Source organism: Elephas maximus, chromosome 6 (genome assembly GCF_024166365.1).
Source record: "Elephas maximus indicus isolate mEleMax1 chromosome 6, mEleMax1 primary haplotype, whole genome shotgun sequence".
NCBI classification, from domain to species: Eukaryota; Metazoa; Chordata; class Mammalia; order Proboscidea; family Elephantidae; genus Elephas; species Elephas maximus.
In genome coordinates, this window is record NC_064824.1 from 98,924,765 (window position 1) to 98,941,962 (window position 17,198).

The window sequence follows — 17,198 nt, forward strand, 5'->3', positions numbered from 1 at the left end:
GACAGGCAGCTGCCAGAAATTCAAGCCAGATTCAGAAGAGAATGTGGAACCAGGGATATATTACCAGTGTTAGATGAATCCTGGCTGAAAGCAGAGAATACCAGATAGATGTTTACCTGTGTTTTATTGACTGTACAAAGGCATTTGACTGTGTGAATCATAGCAAGTTATGGATAACATTGCAAAGAATGAGAATTCTGGAACACTCAATCGTGCTCAAGAGGAACCCGTACATAGATCAAGAGGCAGTTGTTTGAACAGAACAAGGGGATAGTGCATGGTTGAAAGTCAGGAAAGGTGTGCATCAGAGTTGTATCCTTTTTTCATACCTGTTCAATCTGTATGTCGGACAAATAATCCAAGAAGCTGACCATATGAAGAAGAATGGGGCATCAGGTTTGGAGGAAGACTCATTAACAGCCTGCGTTATGCAGGTGACACAACCTTGCTTGCTGAAAGTGAAGAGGACTTGAAGCACTTTCTGATGAAGATCAAAAGCCACAACCCTCAGTATGGATTACACCTCAACATAAAGAAAACAAAATCCTCAAAACTAGTCCAATAAGCAACATCGTGATTAACGGAGAAAAGATTGAAGTTGTCAAGGATTTTATTTACTTGGATCCACAATCAACACTCATGGAAGCAGCAGTCAAGAAATCAAAAGATGTATCGCATTGGGCAAATCTGCTGCAAATGACCTCTTTAAAGTGTTGAAAAGCAAAGATATCACCTTAAAGACTAAGGTGCGCCTGACACGAGCTATGGTGTTTTTAGTCACCTCATAAGCCTGCAAAAGCTGGCTGATGAATAAGGAAGAATTGTCACCTTTAAATTGTGGTGTTTGTGAAGATTTTTGAATATACCATGGACTGCCGACAGAATGAACAAATCTGTCTTGGAAGAATAGAATGTTCCTTAGAGGCAAGGGTGGCGTGACTACATTTCACATGCTTTGGACATCTTATCAGGAGGGATCAGTCCCTAAAGAAAGACATCATGCTTGGTAAAGTAGGAAAAAAAAAAAATTTTTTTTTTTTTTTTTTTGTTAAAGTAGAGAGACAGCAAAAAAAGAGAAAGACCCTCAAGAGATGGATTGACACAGTGGCTGCAACAATGGGCTCTAGCATAACAACAATTGTGAGGATGGCACAGGACCAGGCAGTGTTTTGTTCTGCTGTACATAGGGTCCCTATGAGTTGGAACTGACTCCGTGGCACCTAACAACAACATATATATATAAAACCAAAACCAAACCCGTTACTGTCAAGTCACTTCCAACTCATTGCAACCCTATAGGATACAGTGGAACTGCTCCATAGGGTTTCCAAGGAGTGGCTGGTGGATTCAAACTGCCAGCCTTTTGGTTAGCAGCTGTAGCTCTTAACCACATTGCCACCAGTGCTTTTATATATATATATATCAAAAAAAAACCCAAACCCAATGCCATCGAGTCAATTCCGACTCATAGCAACCCTAAAGGACAGAGTAGAACTACCCCATAGAGTTTCCAAGGAGAGCCTGGCAGATTCGAACTGCTGACCCTTTGGTTAGCAGCCATAGCACTTAACCACTACGCCACCAAGGTTTCCATATATGTGTGTATATATATATGTATATATATGTATATGTGTATATATACATATATATATATTTTTAACTTGTTTATATTTGTTTCCCTCTGTAGTTTGGCATATATATTTTGTTAGTGTGGTACCCCCCAGTACAGTGCCTGACCATAGTAGCTATTCAGTAAATAAATAAATGACAGGATGAAAAGAATTTAAACAGCACATGTTGTTAAACCACCCTGAAGATGGGCTTTCCTTATGGTACCCAGTCAGCTTGCAGGGGAGGTGAGTTTTGAGGGAGAGTATTGGGTCCCCTGAAGCCTCAGTGCAGAGTTTGTGGGGAAAAAGGAGATTCTCTAAGAAAGGAGGCATACAGAGCAATCTGCCCCAAATGTCTTCACCAACACTCTAGCCACATGTTCTTTCAGTTTCAAAGGCATACCCCACCTTTACATCTAGAATGATCCTTCTCCTTAATCACCCATTGTAAATGCCCTCCCTTTTTAAAATGTACTGAGCAGCTAATATATGCCAAATTCTATATCAGGCACTTTACATGCATCATCTCTTTTCATTTCTGCAGACTCCCCAGGTAATATCTTAATTTTACAACTACCAAACCAGGGTTCAAAGATATAAGTAGTTCACCCAAGGTCATAGAGCTTGCATATGGTAGAGCCAAGAACATAGATCTGTTTAATTCTAAAGCGCCTTCCACAACATTTGACTCTCTCCTGTAGAAAGTATTCTCTCCTTGGGTAAACCTAATTGCTTCCTTCTCTGTAGCACCACACTGTGTGTGTGTGTGTGTGTGTGTGTTAGGTGCCATCAAGTTGGTTCCAACTCACAGCGACCCTATGAACAACAGAACGAAACACTGCCCGGTCCTGAGCCGTCCTCACAGTCGTTGCTGTGTTTGAGCCCACTGTTGTAGCTACTGTGTCGGTCCATTTCATTGAGGGTCTTCTTTTTCATTGACCTTCTGCCTTATTAAACATGATGTCCTTTTCCAGCGACTGGTCCCTCCTGATATCGTACAAAGCACATGAGGCAAAGTCTCACCGTCCTCGCTTCCTAGGAGCATTGTGGTTATACTTTTTCAAAGACAGATTTTTTTCATTCATCTGTTAGTCCGTGGTATATTCTTCACCAGCTTTCGCATGCATATGAGGTGATTGAAAATACCATTGCTTGGGTCAGGTGCATCTTAGTCCTCAGAGTGACATCTTTTCTTTTTAACACTTTAAAGAGGTCCTTTGCAGCACGTTTGCCCAATGCAATACATCATTTGATTTCTCGACTGCTGTTGCCATGGGTATGGATTGTATGTCCAAGTAAAACGAAATCTTGAAATCTTTGACAGCTTCAATATTTTCTCCGTTTATCATGATGTTACTTATTGGTCCAGTTGTGAGGATTTTTGTTTTCTTTATATTAAGGTGTAATCCATACTGAAGGGTGTAGTCTCTGATCTTTATAAGTGCTTCAAGTTCTCTTCACTTTCAGCAAGCAAAGTTGTATCATCTGCATGTCGCAGGTTGTTGATGAGTCTTTTTCCAATCCTGATGCTGCGTTCTTCTTCATATAGTCCAGCTTCTTGGATTACCTGCTTAGCATACAAATTGAATAAGTGTGGTAAAAGGATACAGTACCACCGTACCTTGTTCATAAAGACAATACAGCACTTTTTATATATTTTTCCATTACAGATAGCTCTGACTCCACTGCTCACTGTACTCCCTAGGGTGAGAACTGTGTCTTATTCCTGTCTGTGTCCTCAGTGCTGTCACTTAGTAGGGGCCTCCACCAATGTCTGTCTGCCGGACTGAGCTTTAGAAGGATAGGCAGTTACTGTGCAATTTCATATTTTTTAAAATCCACAAAAATACCCCGAGTACCTTATCATATAGAAGTAAAAATGAGGAATTAAAAAATATCTCATAAATATTCTTCCAGTTTCTGTGATTGAAGCTTAAAGAACATATGTATATTTTCTCTACCCGTGTAATTTTCAGGTCACTTTAAAGATAATTGAGATCCACCACTGAGATTGTGGAGGTAGAGGTGTAGTGGTGGGATGGTCCAAGCACACTGATGACTTTGGCTCAAAACAGCAAGCAGCATGGCAGAACTCCAAGTTAGCATTCTCTCGCTCAATAAGTATTTATTAAATACCTACGGTATGCACCATATTAACCCCTTGTGGTGAGTACAATGATTATTCAAAAATGACTACAACTACGATTCTGTTCTCAAATAATGTTATACCATTAGTTGGCATAACAGGTACACAAACTAAACCCATTGCCATTGAGTCAATTCCAACTCATAGTGACTCTATAGGTAGAACTACCCCATAGGGTTTCCAAGGCTGTAATTTTTACAGAAGCACAATGCCACATCTTTCTTCCACTGAGTAGGGTGGGCAGGTTTGAACCACTCACCTTTAAGTTAGCAGCAGAGTGCTTAACCACTGTGCCACCAGGGCTCCTGATACACCAAATACTTAGGAGATAAAGTAGAATGTGGTTTAGCTTTCAAAGATACCTACTGATAAAAGGTTATGGGAATTGGAGGGAGGCAGGAAGGTGGTGCAATGGTTAAGCTCTCAGCTGTTGACCGAAAGATTGGCAGTTCGGGAACCCACCCAGTGGCTCTGCAGGAGAGAGACCTGGCAATCTGCTCCTGTAAAGATTACAGCCTAGAAAACCCTAGGACAGTTCTGCTCTGTCACATGGGGTCAATATGAGTAGAAAATCGACTCAATGGTACCTAATAACAATGACAATAAGGAGTGACTGCAGCAGGAGGATCGAGGAAGACTTCATGGAAGACATGGCATCTCAGCTGTAATGTCAGATTCGGACATGCAGACACATCAAAGAAGAAGCTCAAACAGAGGAGGAGGGAATGAGAACTGGGCTTGAGGAGCTTGTCTGGGAAGAGATAGAGCAAGAGAGACCCTTGGACATGCAGATTGGAGCCCAGCTGTTGGTGGCCTTGAGTGCCGGGTTGTGGAGATTTAACTTTATTCAATCACTGAAGTTCTTCAAGAAAGGAATAAAATGATCATAATGATACTTTAGGACGGGCACTCTGGCAGCATCCTTGGGATGAATTTGCCGAAGAGAGGCTGGAAGCCGGGAGAGCAGTTATTTTATGTTTATTCAGTAATTCTGGGTCTTTACTGATCACACAGTTGTGTCTGAAAAAAAAAGAAAAATCTGTTGCCGTGTAGGTGGATTGAAAACTTTGGTCAGAACAATTTTTCTAAACCCAGACATAGCCTAAGTGACTCATCAGTAAGCCAAGAATTTTTAAAGAGTCATCACAGATGGGCTGAAAAGATGCACTGTGTGAACACGGAAATCTGCTAACAGCTCTTAAACCAGACAACTCGGGTACAGGGGAGCAATGTGGAGGGCTGAAACCAAACAATGCTCGCCCCTGAAAGCCACACTGCCTGGCTGCTTGGAGAGGGCCACATGCCAGCAGGGCGGGCCAGTAGCAGAATGGGAAGAGCCTGCAGAGCCAGATAGGAAAGCCCCAGAGAGAGGAGAGAGAGAGACGATTAAAATGCTAGACGGGAAAATCAAAACAACTTTGGAGGCGCAAAAGGTGGATTTCTAAACAGCAAATTGAAGTTGCCAAACCCAGTTTAAATTAGCAGAAGCAAAATAGGAGACCGAGATTTTGGAAGGGTAAAGCAGTTGCTGAATGAGCCGCTAACTCGCAGTCTTGATTGTCACCCGGGAACCGGGGCTGTCCGCCTGGGTAGCAGAACTGGACCGCTCCATTTATGGCGTGAGAACCCTTTAGGGTTGCAGTCAGGAGCGGCTTCAGACAGTGGGCTGAGGTGTGAATCTGCAGCAGCAGGAATGCCTGCGTGCGCTTCGGCGCTGAAGTAAAGGCTGTTGTCTGAAGCATCGCCAGAAACAGCCTCTGCAAAAAAGCCACTGCAGCCGTGAATTTGATGTACTCTCCGTATGCAAACGGCCACTAGTCATGCATTGATTGAACCTTTTCTGCCCAGAAGCTTCGTTTCCAAGTGCAAAGGCAGACCTTGCAACACAACCTCAGTACCACACTGCCTTTGTCATCCCCTCATACTTAAAGCTACTTCATAATAAGGTCTTTTTTATATTTAAATGCTTAGCTCCTGTGTCAGGAATAATGGCCTAGTGAGGTTCCAGTATTTGTGTGTGCACATACGATTACACACCATTTCCTCATCTTTCTCAAAGACGTTTTCATAGGAAAAATAAATGTGGTGAATTTACAAATACCAAAGTTGACAAACACTACTACTCTTTTCACATTAGCCAAGCCCAGTAATTAAAGCAGAAACGGAGCTTGGCTAAGAGATTCACTGGAATTCAACACTGCTGTGGAATATCTAAGAATAGGCAGAAATTATTTGGGGTTTTATTATTTTTTCTCCTTTCTTTAAAACTTGTAATTCCTGTTTTACTTATTATCTTCCTCTGGGAGTTGCATGCAATATTAGTAGTTAGATTTGATATCAGGAGTCAGTTATTCACAGTTTTCTAAGGACACATGCAGAGCTAGGAGATGTAAAATGACAAATATAGAAAATGTGTTCTACATACATTTGAACATGATTGTAGTTTTATTTTCTTTTAAAGGGAGATAGGCAAGAGAGTGTAAACATCTAAAAATGAAGCATCTATACAAGCAGTGGTTTATATTACGTCTTGCTGTAACATAATAAAACATACATTGTGTTTTGCAGTAGAGAAGCAGGGAGAGCAGTCATTTAATGTTTATTCAATAATTCTGGGTCATTACTGATGACATAGCATGTAGGTGGATTGACAACTTTGGTCTAATGTAATTATAATGTAGTTAATATAATTAATAGCTAAAATTTGTATTATTTAGAAGGGCATGCTTGATGTGGTATTAATGATGGTAATTATTAAGAGATTTTATATAATACAAACCAAACTAGTGGCCTGAAGTACTAGAATTTTATTTAAAAGAGAACTAAATTAGCAGGATAACATATAATTTTTATACATTACTCCAGTGCACTGGTAACCACTAGGCAAATATGATTTATTTTTGGACACACTCTGTTAGTCACTTTCCTGGCTGAAGGTAGGTTTTTTGTGTGTTCGTCTATCTTCCCACCTTTGCTTCTCTTTAAAAAGAAAAAGAGGGAGGGAGGGAGGAAGAAGGAAGGAAGGAAAAACTGTCTTTCCTAAGGTGATAAGTGACTTAGAAAAGACAACAAAAGAATAGTCAAGAGAAGTTCACAAGACCTAAATCCTTACCATGGTCTTGTAGGCACTGCAAGACCTGGTCCCTGCCCACCTCTGGTCACATCTCGTGCTCCAGAAGGTTCACCCTCTGCCTCCATCCATACTCGCCTGCAGCTGTTTCCTCCTCATCTGTGCTTTGCTGCTTACTCATGCTATTTCCTCTGCCTAAAATGCCTTTCCCCTTCCCCACCCACCCATCTTTCTCACTGATCCTTCAGATCTCAGCATACCTATAAAAAGTCAGATTCCCTGGTCTTATGATTTTATAGCACTTACACAATTCATAGTTATATGTTTATTTGTGTGGCTATTTGATCAATGTGTATATCCTCCTCTAGACTATAAGCTTGGGGAAGTTTGGTGCCTTGGCACACAATAGGCATTCAAGAAATAGTCACTGAAGGATTTTTTTTTTTTTTTTCTTACACCAAAGATTTCTTTTTCTCCCATGTAAATTTTGACAAAGCCAGACACTTTTCCTTGACATCTCTTCTCCAAAGGTAGATCTGGGCAGCTTCCCCATTACACCATTTCTGCTCCTGAATTTTTGGTTCCAGCAGATGGGCATCTGAGAGATCACAGGGACCCCCACCTATCCCAAAGTGCCTGTACCAGAGCTGTCAGCACTTCCGCTCACATTCTCCCAGCCAGAACTCAGTCCCACAGTCTGAATGGCATTCAAACAGTGTTGGGGAAGAGAACATGCCAGCGTGGATGCAGAGACCATCTCTGTCACAGCTGCCAAATGGATCAGTGTGAGATTGTCCATACTGTTGTTGTATGAATTTGAAAGTCTGTCCTGTGTTTTTAGATGTGTTTCGTTTTTTATTTCAAATACGTAAAATTTTTGCCTCCTCAATTTTTTTATTTTCATAATCAATATTCCTAACATTTGTCTATGTATTTTTTTAACCAGCAGTTAGTTTTGTTGATCATCTGTATATTTCTTCCTAAACCCATAATGTTATATGCTCTATATATACTTGAGCTGTTGTTTAAACTAACACTAGATGAAGTTTTAAAGATAGTGAAGAGAAAAGTGAGAAAGAACTTAGCTTTGAAGAAGTTCTTTTTTTTTTTTTTTAACATGGAGACCAGAAAAACTAATCAGAATCATAAAAATGTGAACAGTAGGAAGAAAAATCAAAGGAATATTGAGTCACATATGTACAAATACATAAATATTGTATTGAAGTCCTTGGTAAAACCCAAATATTCAGCATTTATGAATGTCAGGATTTAAAACCAGCTTTCTAATCTAAAGTGTCAGCAAGCACCTCTATAAGTCATATATCTACAGCTTGGGTTCTTTTTGGGGGGGGTTCTTTTCTAATTACAATATAAATGCATAGAGAGAGAGAGTAGACTTTTCTAAAAAAAGTATTAGGAAATAGGGTATATTGCTTAATTAAATATTCTAGTCAATAGAGTCATGGTACACGTACATCCATATAACTCATATTCCATGAATTCAATTACAGTAAACTTGATTCAGCTCTGAAATTAACCTGGTCATATAATTTAACTATTGATGACTGCAAACGTGAAGATTGTGCAGAGCTGTAGGGATCATTATTATGCATGCCACTTCCCTTTGCACCATGCTGTACTCTCATCATTTGTCAGTAGCATCTATAGTAATCCTCTTGATAGAAGGCTGGGTGAGCCACGTTTTGCTAAAGTAGATAAAGCATCCTGTGGTAGTTACAAGTTCTGTGAGATAAAGGTCAATTAATTCTTCTAGGTGAGAAGAACAAGTGTTTGCTAAATTTGACTGAGGAATACATACAAGTCATTAAACATTAAATATAAGCCTTAACATATCGAAATCCTTAGTTCACATATGTATTTACTTTTACTATATTTTAAACGCTTGATTTTCAGAAGTGTGTGTGGGGACATTTCCTGTATTATGGCTAAGATTAATGTTTCATAAATACAGTAACCCACATTTTTATATCTCTGTAAACATTGATGGAGTCCTCTAACTGCAAACAATTAATGTGCTCAGCTGCTAACCATAAGGTTGGCAGTTCAAGTCCACTCGGTGCCTCAGAAGAAAGGCCTAGTGATCTGCTGCTGAAAAGTCAGCCCTTGAAACCCTGTGGAGTGCAGTTCTACTCTGAAATGCATGGGGTCACCGTGAGTCAGAATCAACTTGCCAGCAACTGGTATTTTTTTTTATAAACAGAGTTTCACAACACACATTTGTGAACCTTGCGATGACTGTTTCCACTGTGCAGATAGAAAAGCCAAGGCATGAGGCTATGTCTGTGAGTTTTCCAAAGATCCCTGCTGAGCCAGTGGAGAAGAGAGCTTGAGACAGAAGCTGATTCTGTGTTCTCACTAAAACATGTCTTGTATGCATCTGTAGTCTGTGGGGAGGGTCAATTGCAAAACAGGCTTGGCTTTTTGCACCACAGCCCTAACAAGGAGATCTTTGTAGAAGACGTGTACACAAATAAATAGGGTATCAAGGTGACTACCAGAATGAAGTTTCATTGGTCTGAAATGCCTTGGGAGCCCTGGTGGCACAGTGGTTAAGAGCTCAGGCTGCTAACCAAAAGGTCAGCAGTTTAAATCCACCAGCCCCTCTTTGGAAACCCTGTAGGACAGTTCTGCTCTGTCCTATACCATATCTATGAATTGGAATTGACTTGACAGCAGTGGGTTTTTAAATGCCTTGAGTATGCTTGATGGCAAGAGGGGATAGATTCATTGGCTTTTCAAGGCGTTTCTAACAGTTGTAATTTTATTTAATGATAGATTCATGAATGAAAAAATTTTAGTTTTCACCTTTCATCTCCTTTTCATTTACAGATTTACGCAGTTCGATCAGTTGTTCCCAACAAAAGCAATAATGAAATAGTCCTGGTGCTACAGCAGTTTGATTTCAATGTGGATAAAGCAGTGCAAGCCTTCGTGGATGGTAGGCGTACAACTCCCTGAGCCTGACGATATCAGGACTCGATAGTCCGTGTAGTCTGTATTTTTCCTTAAATACGTTGAATGTCAATTAATTACTAATTTTTAATTAATAGCTTTAGTTCTTGTAAAAGTATGCTAGGTTTTAAAAACACATCCATACTCAATAAGAGCAGAATTTGGAAGTTCTTTTTCGCTCATTTAAAAAACAAAACAATACGGACTCTAGATAGTTTCCAAAGGATACTGATCAGATTGCTTCTAATTCCATTCCATTATCTACCAGTCATTTCAAATTGTTATTAAACATGCCGTTTATTTGATGGTGTCCCTGTAAATGGAGGATATGCACTTCTTCCCAGACTGGAAAGTCTTCTCACCTATCAACCAGAATAATTCTGCTTGGCTTTATAATGGCAATCCTCAAACTTGATAACTTGTATAGCCTGAGAGGACTGGTTTATTCTCTAATATGCTTAGTTTGTAATATTGAGATTTTCTGATTAGTCAGAATATTAGTCCATCTTTTATACTTTAGAACTTCTTACTTTCTAAAAAAAAAAAATTTTTTTTTAAGACAGTCCTTTGCCTAGTATACTACAGAATCGAAAGTTTTTCTCAGGAATGTGTTTATTCTGTATTATAACTTAATGCTTTAGATTTCCTGTACATTATGGGGAAATTCTCCCTTCCTAGTATCAAATAAAACAAGCTCCAGTTTATAAAAATGGTGGCTTGGTGGGGGCACCTGACCTCCTCTAACTTCAGGAGGAGGGAGAGAGAAAATTGAGATCAACAGCCCAAGGCTGATTGCTATGAGACATACTGATTCTCTTCAACCTTTTTTCCATTTCTGACACCAACCATCCCTCCCGTGGCACTCTCTACGTCTCTGCTGGATTTGACTATTCATTGTAATGGCCACACAGAGCTCACAGAGAATACTCATGATTGGGAGGGTTTATTAGGGAAGTAACAGATTACAATTCAGAACCAGGAGCAACTCAGGAGACAGTTCTTCAGTCAGGACAGCTTCTCGGCCATGCCTACAGGCAGGCCTCTCCCTGGTGCTTGGCCTTTCAGCCTTGGCACCTCAGCCCTTTGGACCTCTTGGGCTGGCCGGGCCTCTGCCCTGCTTGGTTGAGTGTTCCAAAACTCTGTAACCCAAACAGTAAGTACCCAGAGGCACCCCAGTTTGCCAGTAAGCTTCAGCTGGAAGGTGCTCAGCTCTCGAGCTCCACAGGTAGGCAAGCCTAGCTCCACCAACAAGTGTCCAGAGGCACCCCACTCTGCCAGTAAGCCTTGGCCTGAAGGTGCCTAGCTCTCCAGCTCCATGGGTTGACGAGCCTAGTTCTGCCAACAAGTGTCTGAAGGTACCTCACTCTACCAGCACGCCTCCTGCCCAGAGGTGCTCAGCTTTCTCACTCTGTGAGTCAAGAAGCCCACCATTCTGTCTCGTGCCCGTCTTCTGGTTTTGCTACCTCTGCTGCTACCATTTCCCTGCTGCTGCATCTCGCCATTGTGGTGTTACAACTCTTTGTCTCTATCCCTGGGTCTAAGAAGTCTCCAGTGCAGGGATCCCAGGTCCAAAGGACACACTCCACTCCTTGGATGTTCTTTTTGGTGGTAGTGAAGTACTCCCTCTGCTCTGGGATTGGATATCTTTTAAGCCTAGTTGGATGACAAAACGGATAAAGCCTCTTGTTAGGGTTCTGTACACCTTATTTACATGGTCCCACCCCCACAGGGGTTCCATGCATACTTTGGGCATTGTCCCCCCCAGTCAAAAAACCATGGTGAGAAAGGCCATATAAAAGCAACCTATTGCACCACATAGTTATGAGCAAAGATCCCTCACCTACCCTTAGTTATCATCTGCCTTCTATCCTGGTATTAGTTTCTGTTTTGTAAGTACAGTCTAGTTAAACATAATCTGACAGATAAGGGCAGAGAAGACCTATCAGCATATTTCTCAATTATATTCTGTTTACACTTTATTCATCAAGGATGGTTAATTTACTTATTTTCTTAAGAGTTTAATAACCTTCTTGAGTTTCTGCAAGTGTATTTCCAGTCAAGGCCTTGGAACCAGGCAACATGCTTATATTCTCAAACCTGCAGTCAAGGTTTAGGGTCCTAATTGAACTAACAAATGATTATCATTCAAAACAGACCTGCAAGGAGATTCGTGGTGTACAATTTTCTCACTATTTTCCCATGTTTCATAATACTAGCAAATATAGAATCTTTAGCTATAAGAAACAAATAGCAGAGAATTCTATATTCATCTGACTTTTCAGTGTTAGGTATAATTTGTCTCAAGAAAAAATTTTGAAAATATGCACATCCTAGCTCAGACCAACTCTCTTTTCAGCTTCTGTCCGCCTACATCGCTTGCATGGAGAAAAGCTTTAGGAAAGGAAAAGGGCCATCATCCCTATTCCTCTTCACCCACACTTGGCTTGAGGCTACCACGTTTCCCAGTATGGAAGTTTTTATTATAAAATGACCTCATTGAGATGCATAGATGCATCATAACTGATCAGATTTGTTTGTATTTAAATTCTTCTGTCATCAAATTCATCTGTATTTAAGTAGAGCACCTTGTCCTTGAAATTTTCACTTTGTCAGTGTTGAGATCTCATTAATAAAGCTCATTAATTGCAAGGAACCCTGAACCATTTTGGTTGGGGACCAATAGGATAACTAGAAAAGCTTGTTTAAAATCTACCAAGAGCCAAAAATCAATGTGAGGAGTTCTTTACGAGGCATATTGAAAGCTACTGTTTTGAAGTGGCTCAAAAAAAATCCAAGCAGTTTCAGTATAATTAAAATCTAATAATAATCGTTTCAAAATCCTCTGTAAACATGGGTATTTTTTCTTCAGAATTACTCTCTAAAAACTCACTGTCAAAATTACAAGTAGAACTTATGTCAGGCTATGAAAATTAGGGGACTGATTGACTGTTACAATTGAGAAAGCAATAAGCAACTCATCTCCTTTTTCTTATTAAAGAGAACAGTATTTTAATATTTTTTTAAATTGAATTTTACTTAAAAAGCAGAAACTTGGCTATAAATAAGAACTACCCTAATGATTGTTAACCATTGGAATGACTTACTGGGAAACATAATAGAAGTGACTTCCTAAAGGTCTTTGAAAGGAAAGTACTGAGAAACATTAATTCTTGGGGCAAATTAGAGGAGAGATCAGCCTAGTTAATAAAAAGCCTGAATTATAGCTTACTTTTAAGTGCAACCTTATTTCAAGTCCATGCAACTCAAACAAGTCTAAGAGAGGCATTGAGTTGGAACCTTTGAATAAATAGGAGTAATTAGCCTGTCTGAACATTAGTCAAAGCAATATGGCCTTCTGCTTATCTAACAGTGACAGTAGATTCAATAATTGGGACCCTACTAATTTGAAATTTGTGATAAATAAAGACCAGCCTGAAGTTTATTTTTGTTTAGGCAACACACTCCTTGTAGAGAGCTATTAGCATAATAAGATTGTATTGGGAATGCTTAACATTGTTAAAAAAAATACATTTTAAACACTAACCCTCTTTTAGAATCAGCGCAGTTGGAACAAATGAATGAACTTTGTTAGACTATGTGGAAACATTTATTGTAGCTGACCAGTGATTAAACATTTCTTTAAAAATGTTTTATAGCTTAACCAGGTTAAGCAGAATCAGTGCAGTTCCAGATATGTATATCAATGGGATTTGACAGAACATGGACGAAACTTGTCTTTTGATGAACTTCTTTTACTAGAAAGTGGAAGCCTTGTGGAGACCACATTCCATCCCTGTCCATGGTGACTAGAGCTGAGCATCATATAATCTGTCCTCCCTAACACCCTACAAGTTGTGGACATAATGAGTAGAGGCGTACAAAGAGCAGGAATGGTCAAACAGAAAGCCACGATTCACGTGGTTAATAACATTCAAAATCCCATGTTTGGTCCAGATAATCATTGGTATTTTTATTCACATATCAAACAGAACAATTTTAATTCTACCTATGGCAATGAAACTATCAGAAAATTCTCAAGATACATTTTATTTTCTCTGAGACAGTATAATGATAGAGAAGTAAGCTCCATGTAGTAGGGCTTAATTTTTTGATAAAACCGAGATCATGCAGTGAATTAAATGAAAATCTGGGAAATAGAAAATGAAACTGGCGTTTTTATTAAGGTAGGATGTATCAAAACAAATGAAAAGGTAAAAAAAATTGCTACCAAGATGGAAAGACAGAGATGAATTTTGTATGGTCTTTTATTATATGAATATATGTTGAAGATTCTTTGTCTTTGTCTAGGCAGTGCAATTCAAGTTCTAAAAGAGTGGAATATGACAGGAAAAAAGAAGGTAAGATTAATATTGATTGTAAATTAGTAACATCTTCGACCAAAGCCTTCATAGTTGTTATCATTTTAACAAGGCTGCCAATTTTATGCTTCTTTCGAATATGTTAATAGGAAAACCCAGAAAGCTTCCAAATTCATGACTCTTAAATTACCAGCCACTCTCACTACTAATGCCCTTGCTTTCTGTTCAGTGTTTTTAACTACCAGGTGTGCTTAAGAAGCCTGAGAATTACTTGTTGTTGTTGTTATGTGTGTGTAAGTATTAAGGGGGCCCAGCTGGAGAATTCAAAGGATTCAAGACATTAACTTCCCTGAACATATCCTGTAGCACAAAGGCAGAAATTAAGGAGTGTTTTAAAGACACTTGAAAAACTCTAAATACATTTCTCATATGTTTTTCCAACTGAGAGAATCTGTCCAAGGCTGCCCTAAGACACTATTTTGCTGAGTCCTAATTTTTTTTTTTTTTAAGTTAGATCTTTACTAAAGGAAAAAAAAAAAAAATGCCTTAAAACCATAGTAAGTAAAGGAAAAAAAAATAACCTTAAAACCATAGTAAGTAAGGGACTTATTTTGCCTTCTTGAGAACACTGGTAGACTACTCTTTGAGAAAAGACGGCATGGAGATTTTGCTTTGCCCTGCTCAAAATATTTTGCTTTTTTTCTGTAGTCATGAAGAGTTTTGACTCAGGGGCACCTGTGGAATGTGCCTGTATCCTAGTATGTACTGGTTCTCTCATGTCAGCACACACACTTCCTGACCCTGCGAGCACGCTCACCAGCTCCCGTTGCCATGGCTTGCCTTTTGTCCTTGGCCTGAAGTCTGTTTCATGACTGTCATAAAAAGCCTGCTTCTCTTTCCACAGTAACTGTCCCACCTAGTCCACTCTAACCCAGCAAGGCCATGTGTTGTGGGTATCCAAGGGTGTACAATCCCAGCCCATTCTTTCCCAGGAGGGAAGATCACAGGTCTGAGAAACAGATTTTGAACAAACACGAAAAGGTGTATTTCATAAAATCCTGAGATTACTGAAATTGCCAGAATCATCCTTTCCCCTTTTTTCCCCTCCTAAAAAAAAAATCCTAGTTCCAACAAAAAAAAAAAAAAATTTTTTTTTTTAGTTCCTAGTGTTTTTTTTTTTTTCGTATATAGTTTTTTTGGGTTTTATTTTCATGTAGTATTTTTTTTTTTTTTTAGTTCCTAGTATATAGTTTTTTGCGGTTTTAGTTTCATGTAGAATAATAAGAATTATGAGTTTTTTTTAACCTTTGTATGCCACCATCTTTGACAATCTCTGCTTATCTTTAACCATAGCTTCCCAAGCTTCACTGAGAGGTGAAGATAATTTGCAGGTGATCGAAAGGAAGTATTTACACTTACGTGGAAATGTTTCAGATGTGCGGTTTGTGTATTACATTTGTCTGATGTGAAAAAAGAGCAGAAAGCAGCTGCAGACCCAACTCATTACTTAGTGTCTCTCTCAGAGGTTCAGTAGGAAACCAGTCTCCCCAGTCCAGTAGACACAGGGCTTGAAAACCAGAAGCCAACGGGGGTACCATGGGAGTGGGCACTGCTAGCCCTTTCCCTCACTGGTGAATGCACCTCTGGCACCCAGAGCAGCACTTACTTAAGGCCTATGATTCGAAAGGAAAAGAAAAGGACTGGGAGGAGGATTAACAACTGCTTTTTATTTCTTTTCAAACTGTGTTGAAAGGTTAAAGCCAGGGCTGATTTTTAGCTGGTACTCATGGATTCAGCAGGAGGTTCGGGTCTGTCCTGATGGGTCAGGCATCTGTTCTGATGGATTATGGGCCTGTACCATAAAAAAAAAAAAAAAAAAAATTTTTTTTTTTTTTTTGTTTGTTAAACATACTGAATATCACCCAGGTGCAAAACCAAAGTCAAGTAAAGCATACCACATAATATGGAACAGTGTCTTCTTAATTTCCCATTATATTATGATATATTCACCATTGAACATTTTAGGAGAGATACATTAAAACTCTGCCATATTGTGATAAGTGGGGTCTAAAAATTTGTAGTTGTCTAAAATGCAGGGTCATGTTATGTCTTAGGCTGGGTTCTCTAGAGAAGCAAAACCAGTAAAGCATGTAAATATGCATATAAAAAGATTTATATCAAGCAACGGCTCATGTGGTTGTAGAGGCTGGAATGTCCCAAGTCTGATGCATTTAGCCACAGGGGCTGGCAAATCCAAGATCAGCAGGTTGGAGAACAGGGCTCTTGTTCACAGTCTGTGAAGATCGACCAATCCCAAAGATCAACAGGCAAGACCACAGGTAAGCTGCTAGCTCAAGTCCCAAGAACCAGAGGTCAGATGAATAGGAGCCTGCTGCAGGATCTAGAGCAAGCAGAAAGCCACAAGCTTTGCCAAAATATCTATTTATATTCATTGCAGTCCACATGCCCAAGGAAACTTCCTTTCAACTGATTGGCTACTCACAGCAGATCCCATCATGGAAGTGATCACATAATATCAAATCTCATCATGGAAGTGATCACACCATCATATGACTGTCAAATCACTGAGGATCATGGCCCAGCCAAGTTGACATACAATCTTAACCATTACATGTTATTTCCAGATAAATAAAATGAAGCCTTATAAAGTTTTGCAGCTAGCACTGAGAGACCCAGGAGTCAGGCTGCACAACCCAAATGTACGTGCATCCGGATCAATTTGGCATTACCTAGTTGTCTGCTCCAGTTTAAATATTGATGGGGATGATTATGGCCTCTGTGGTTGCCTGGAACTCTCTGGACAGTGGCAGAAATTCCAGGAATCTCCTGGTTAGTTAGCACCCTTTTGATAGAGTCAATATGGACTTTGGAGACCTACCTTCTGATTCCTCATTTTGCAAGGAGTTGCCTGCCTTTTTCCTACCATGCCTCACTTTTATCTGCCCTCCTTCAGAGATGGTAGGAACCTTAGTGTCCTCCCCACCCCCACCATCTCCACTTTAAGAAACCAGAGCCAGCCTCCAATGGGCAGTTAGCACAAGGTTTTACCATAGAAGGGT

General features: G+C 39.7%; 1 protein-coding gene across 6 annotated transcripts in view; it reads left to right on the forward strand.

Annotated features, from left to right (window-relative positions):
* SPATS2L (spermatogenesis associated serine rich 2 like) overlaps nt 1–17,198 on the forward strand; it is a 187,888-nt gene that overhangs the window by 110,335 nt on the left and 60,355 nt on the right. For 5 of the 6 annotated variants that reach the window (XM_049887772.1, XM_049887771.1, XM_049887776.1 and 2 more), the window contains 2 exons: nt 9,677–9,785; nt 14,108–14,157. In XM_049887772.1, the coding sequence (XP_049743729.1) occupies nt 9,677–9,785; nt 14,108–14,157 (159 nt within the window). The remainder of the gene's footprint in view (nt 1–9,676; nt 9,786–14,107; nt 14,158–17,198) is intronic. The other variant, XM_049887775.1, reaches the window with a different exon arrangement.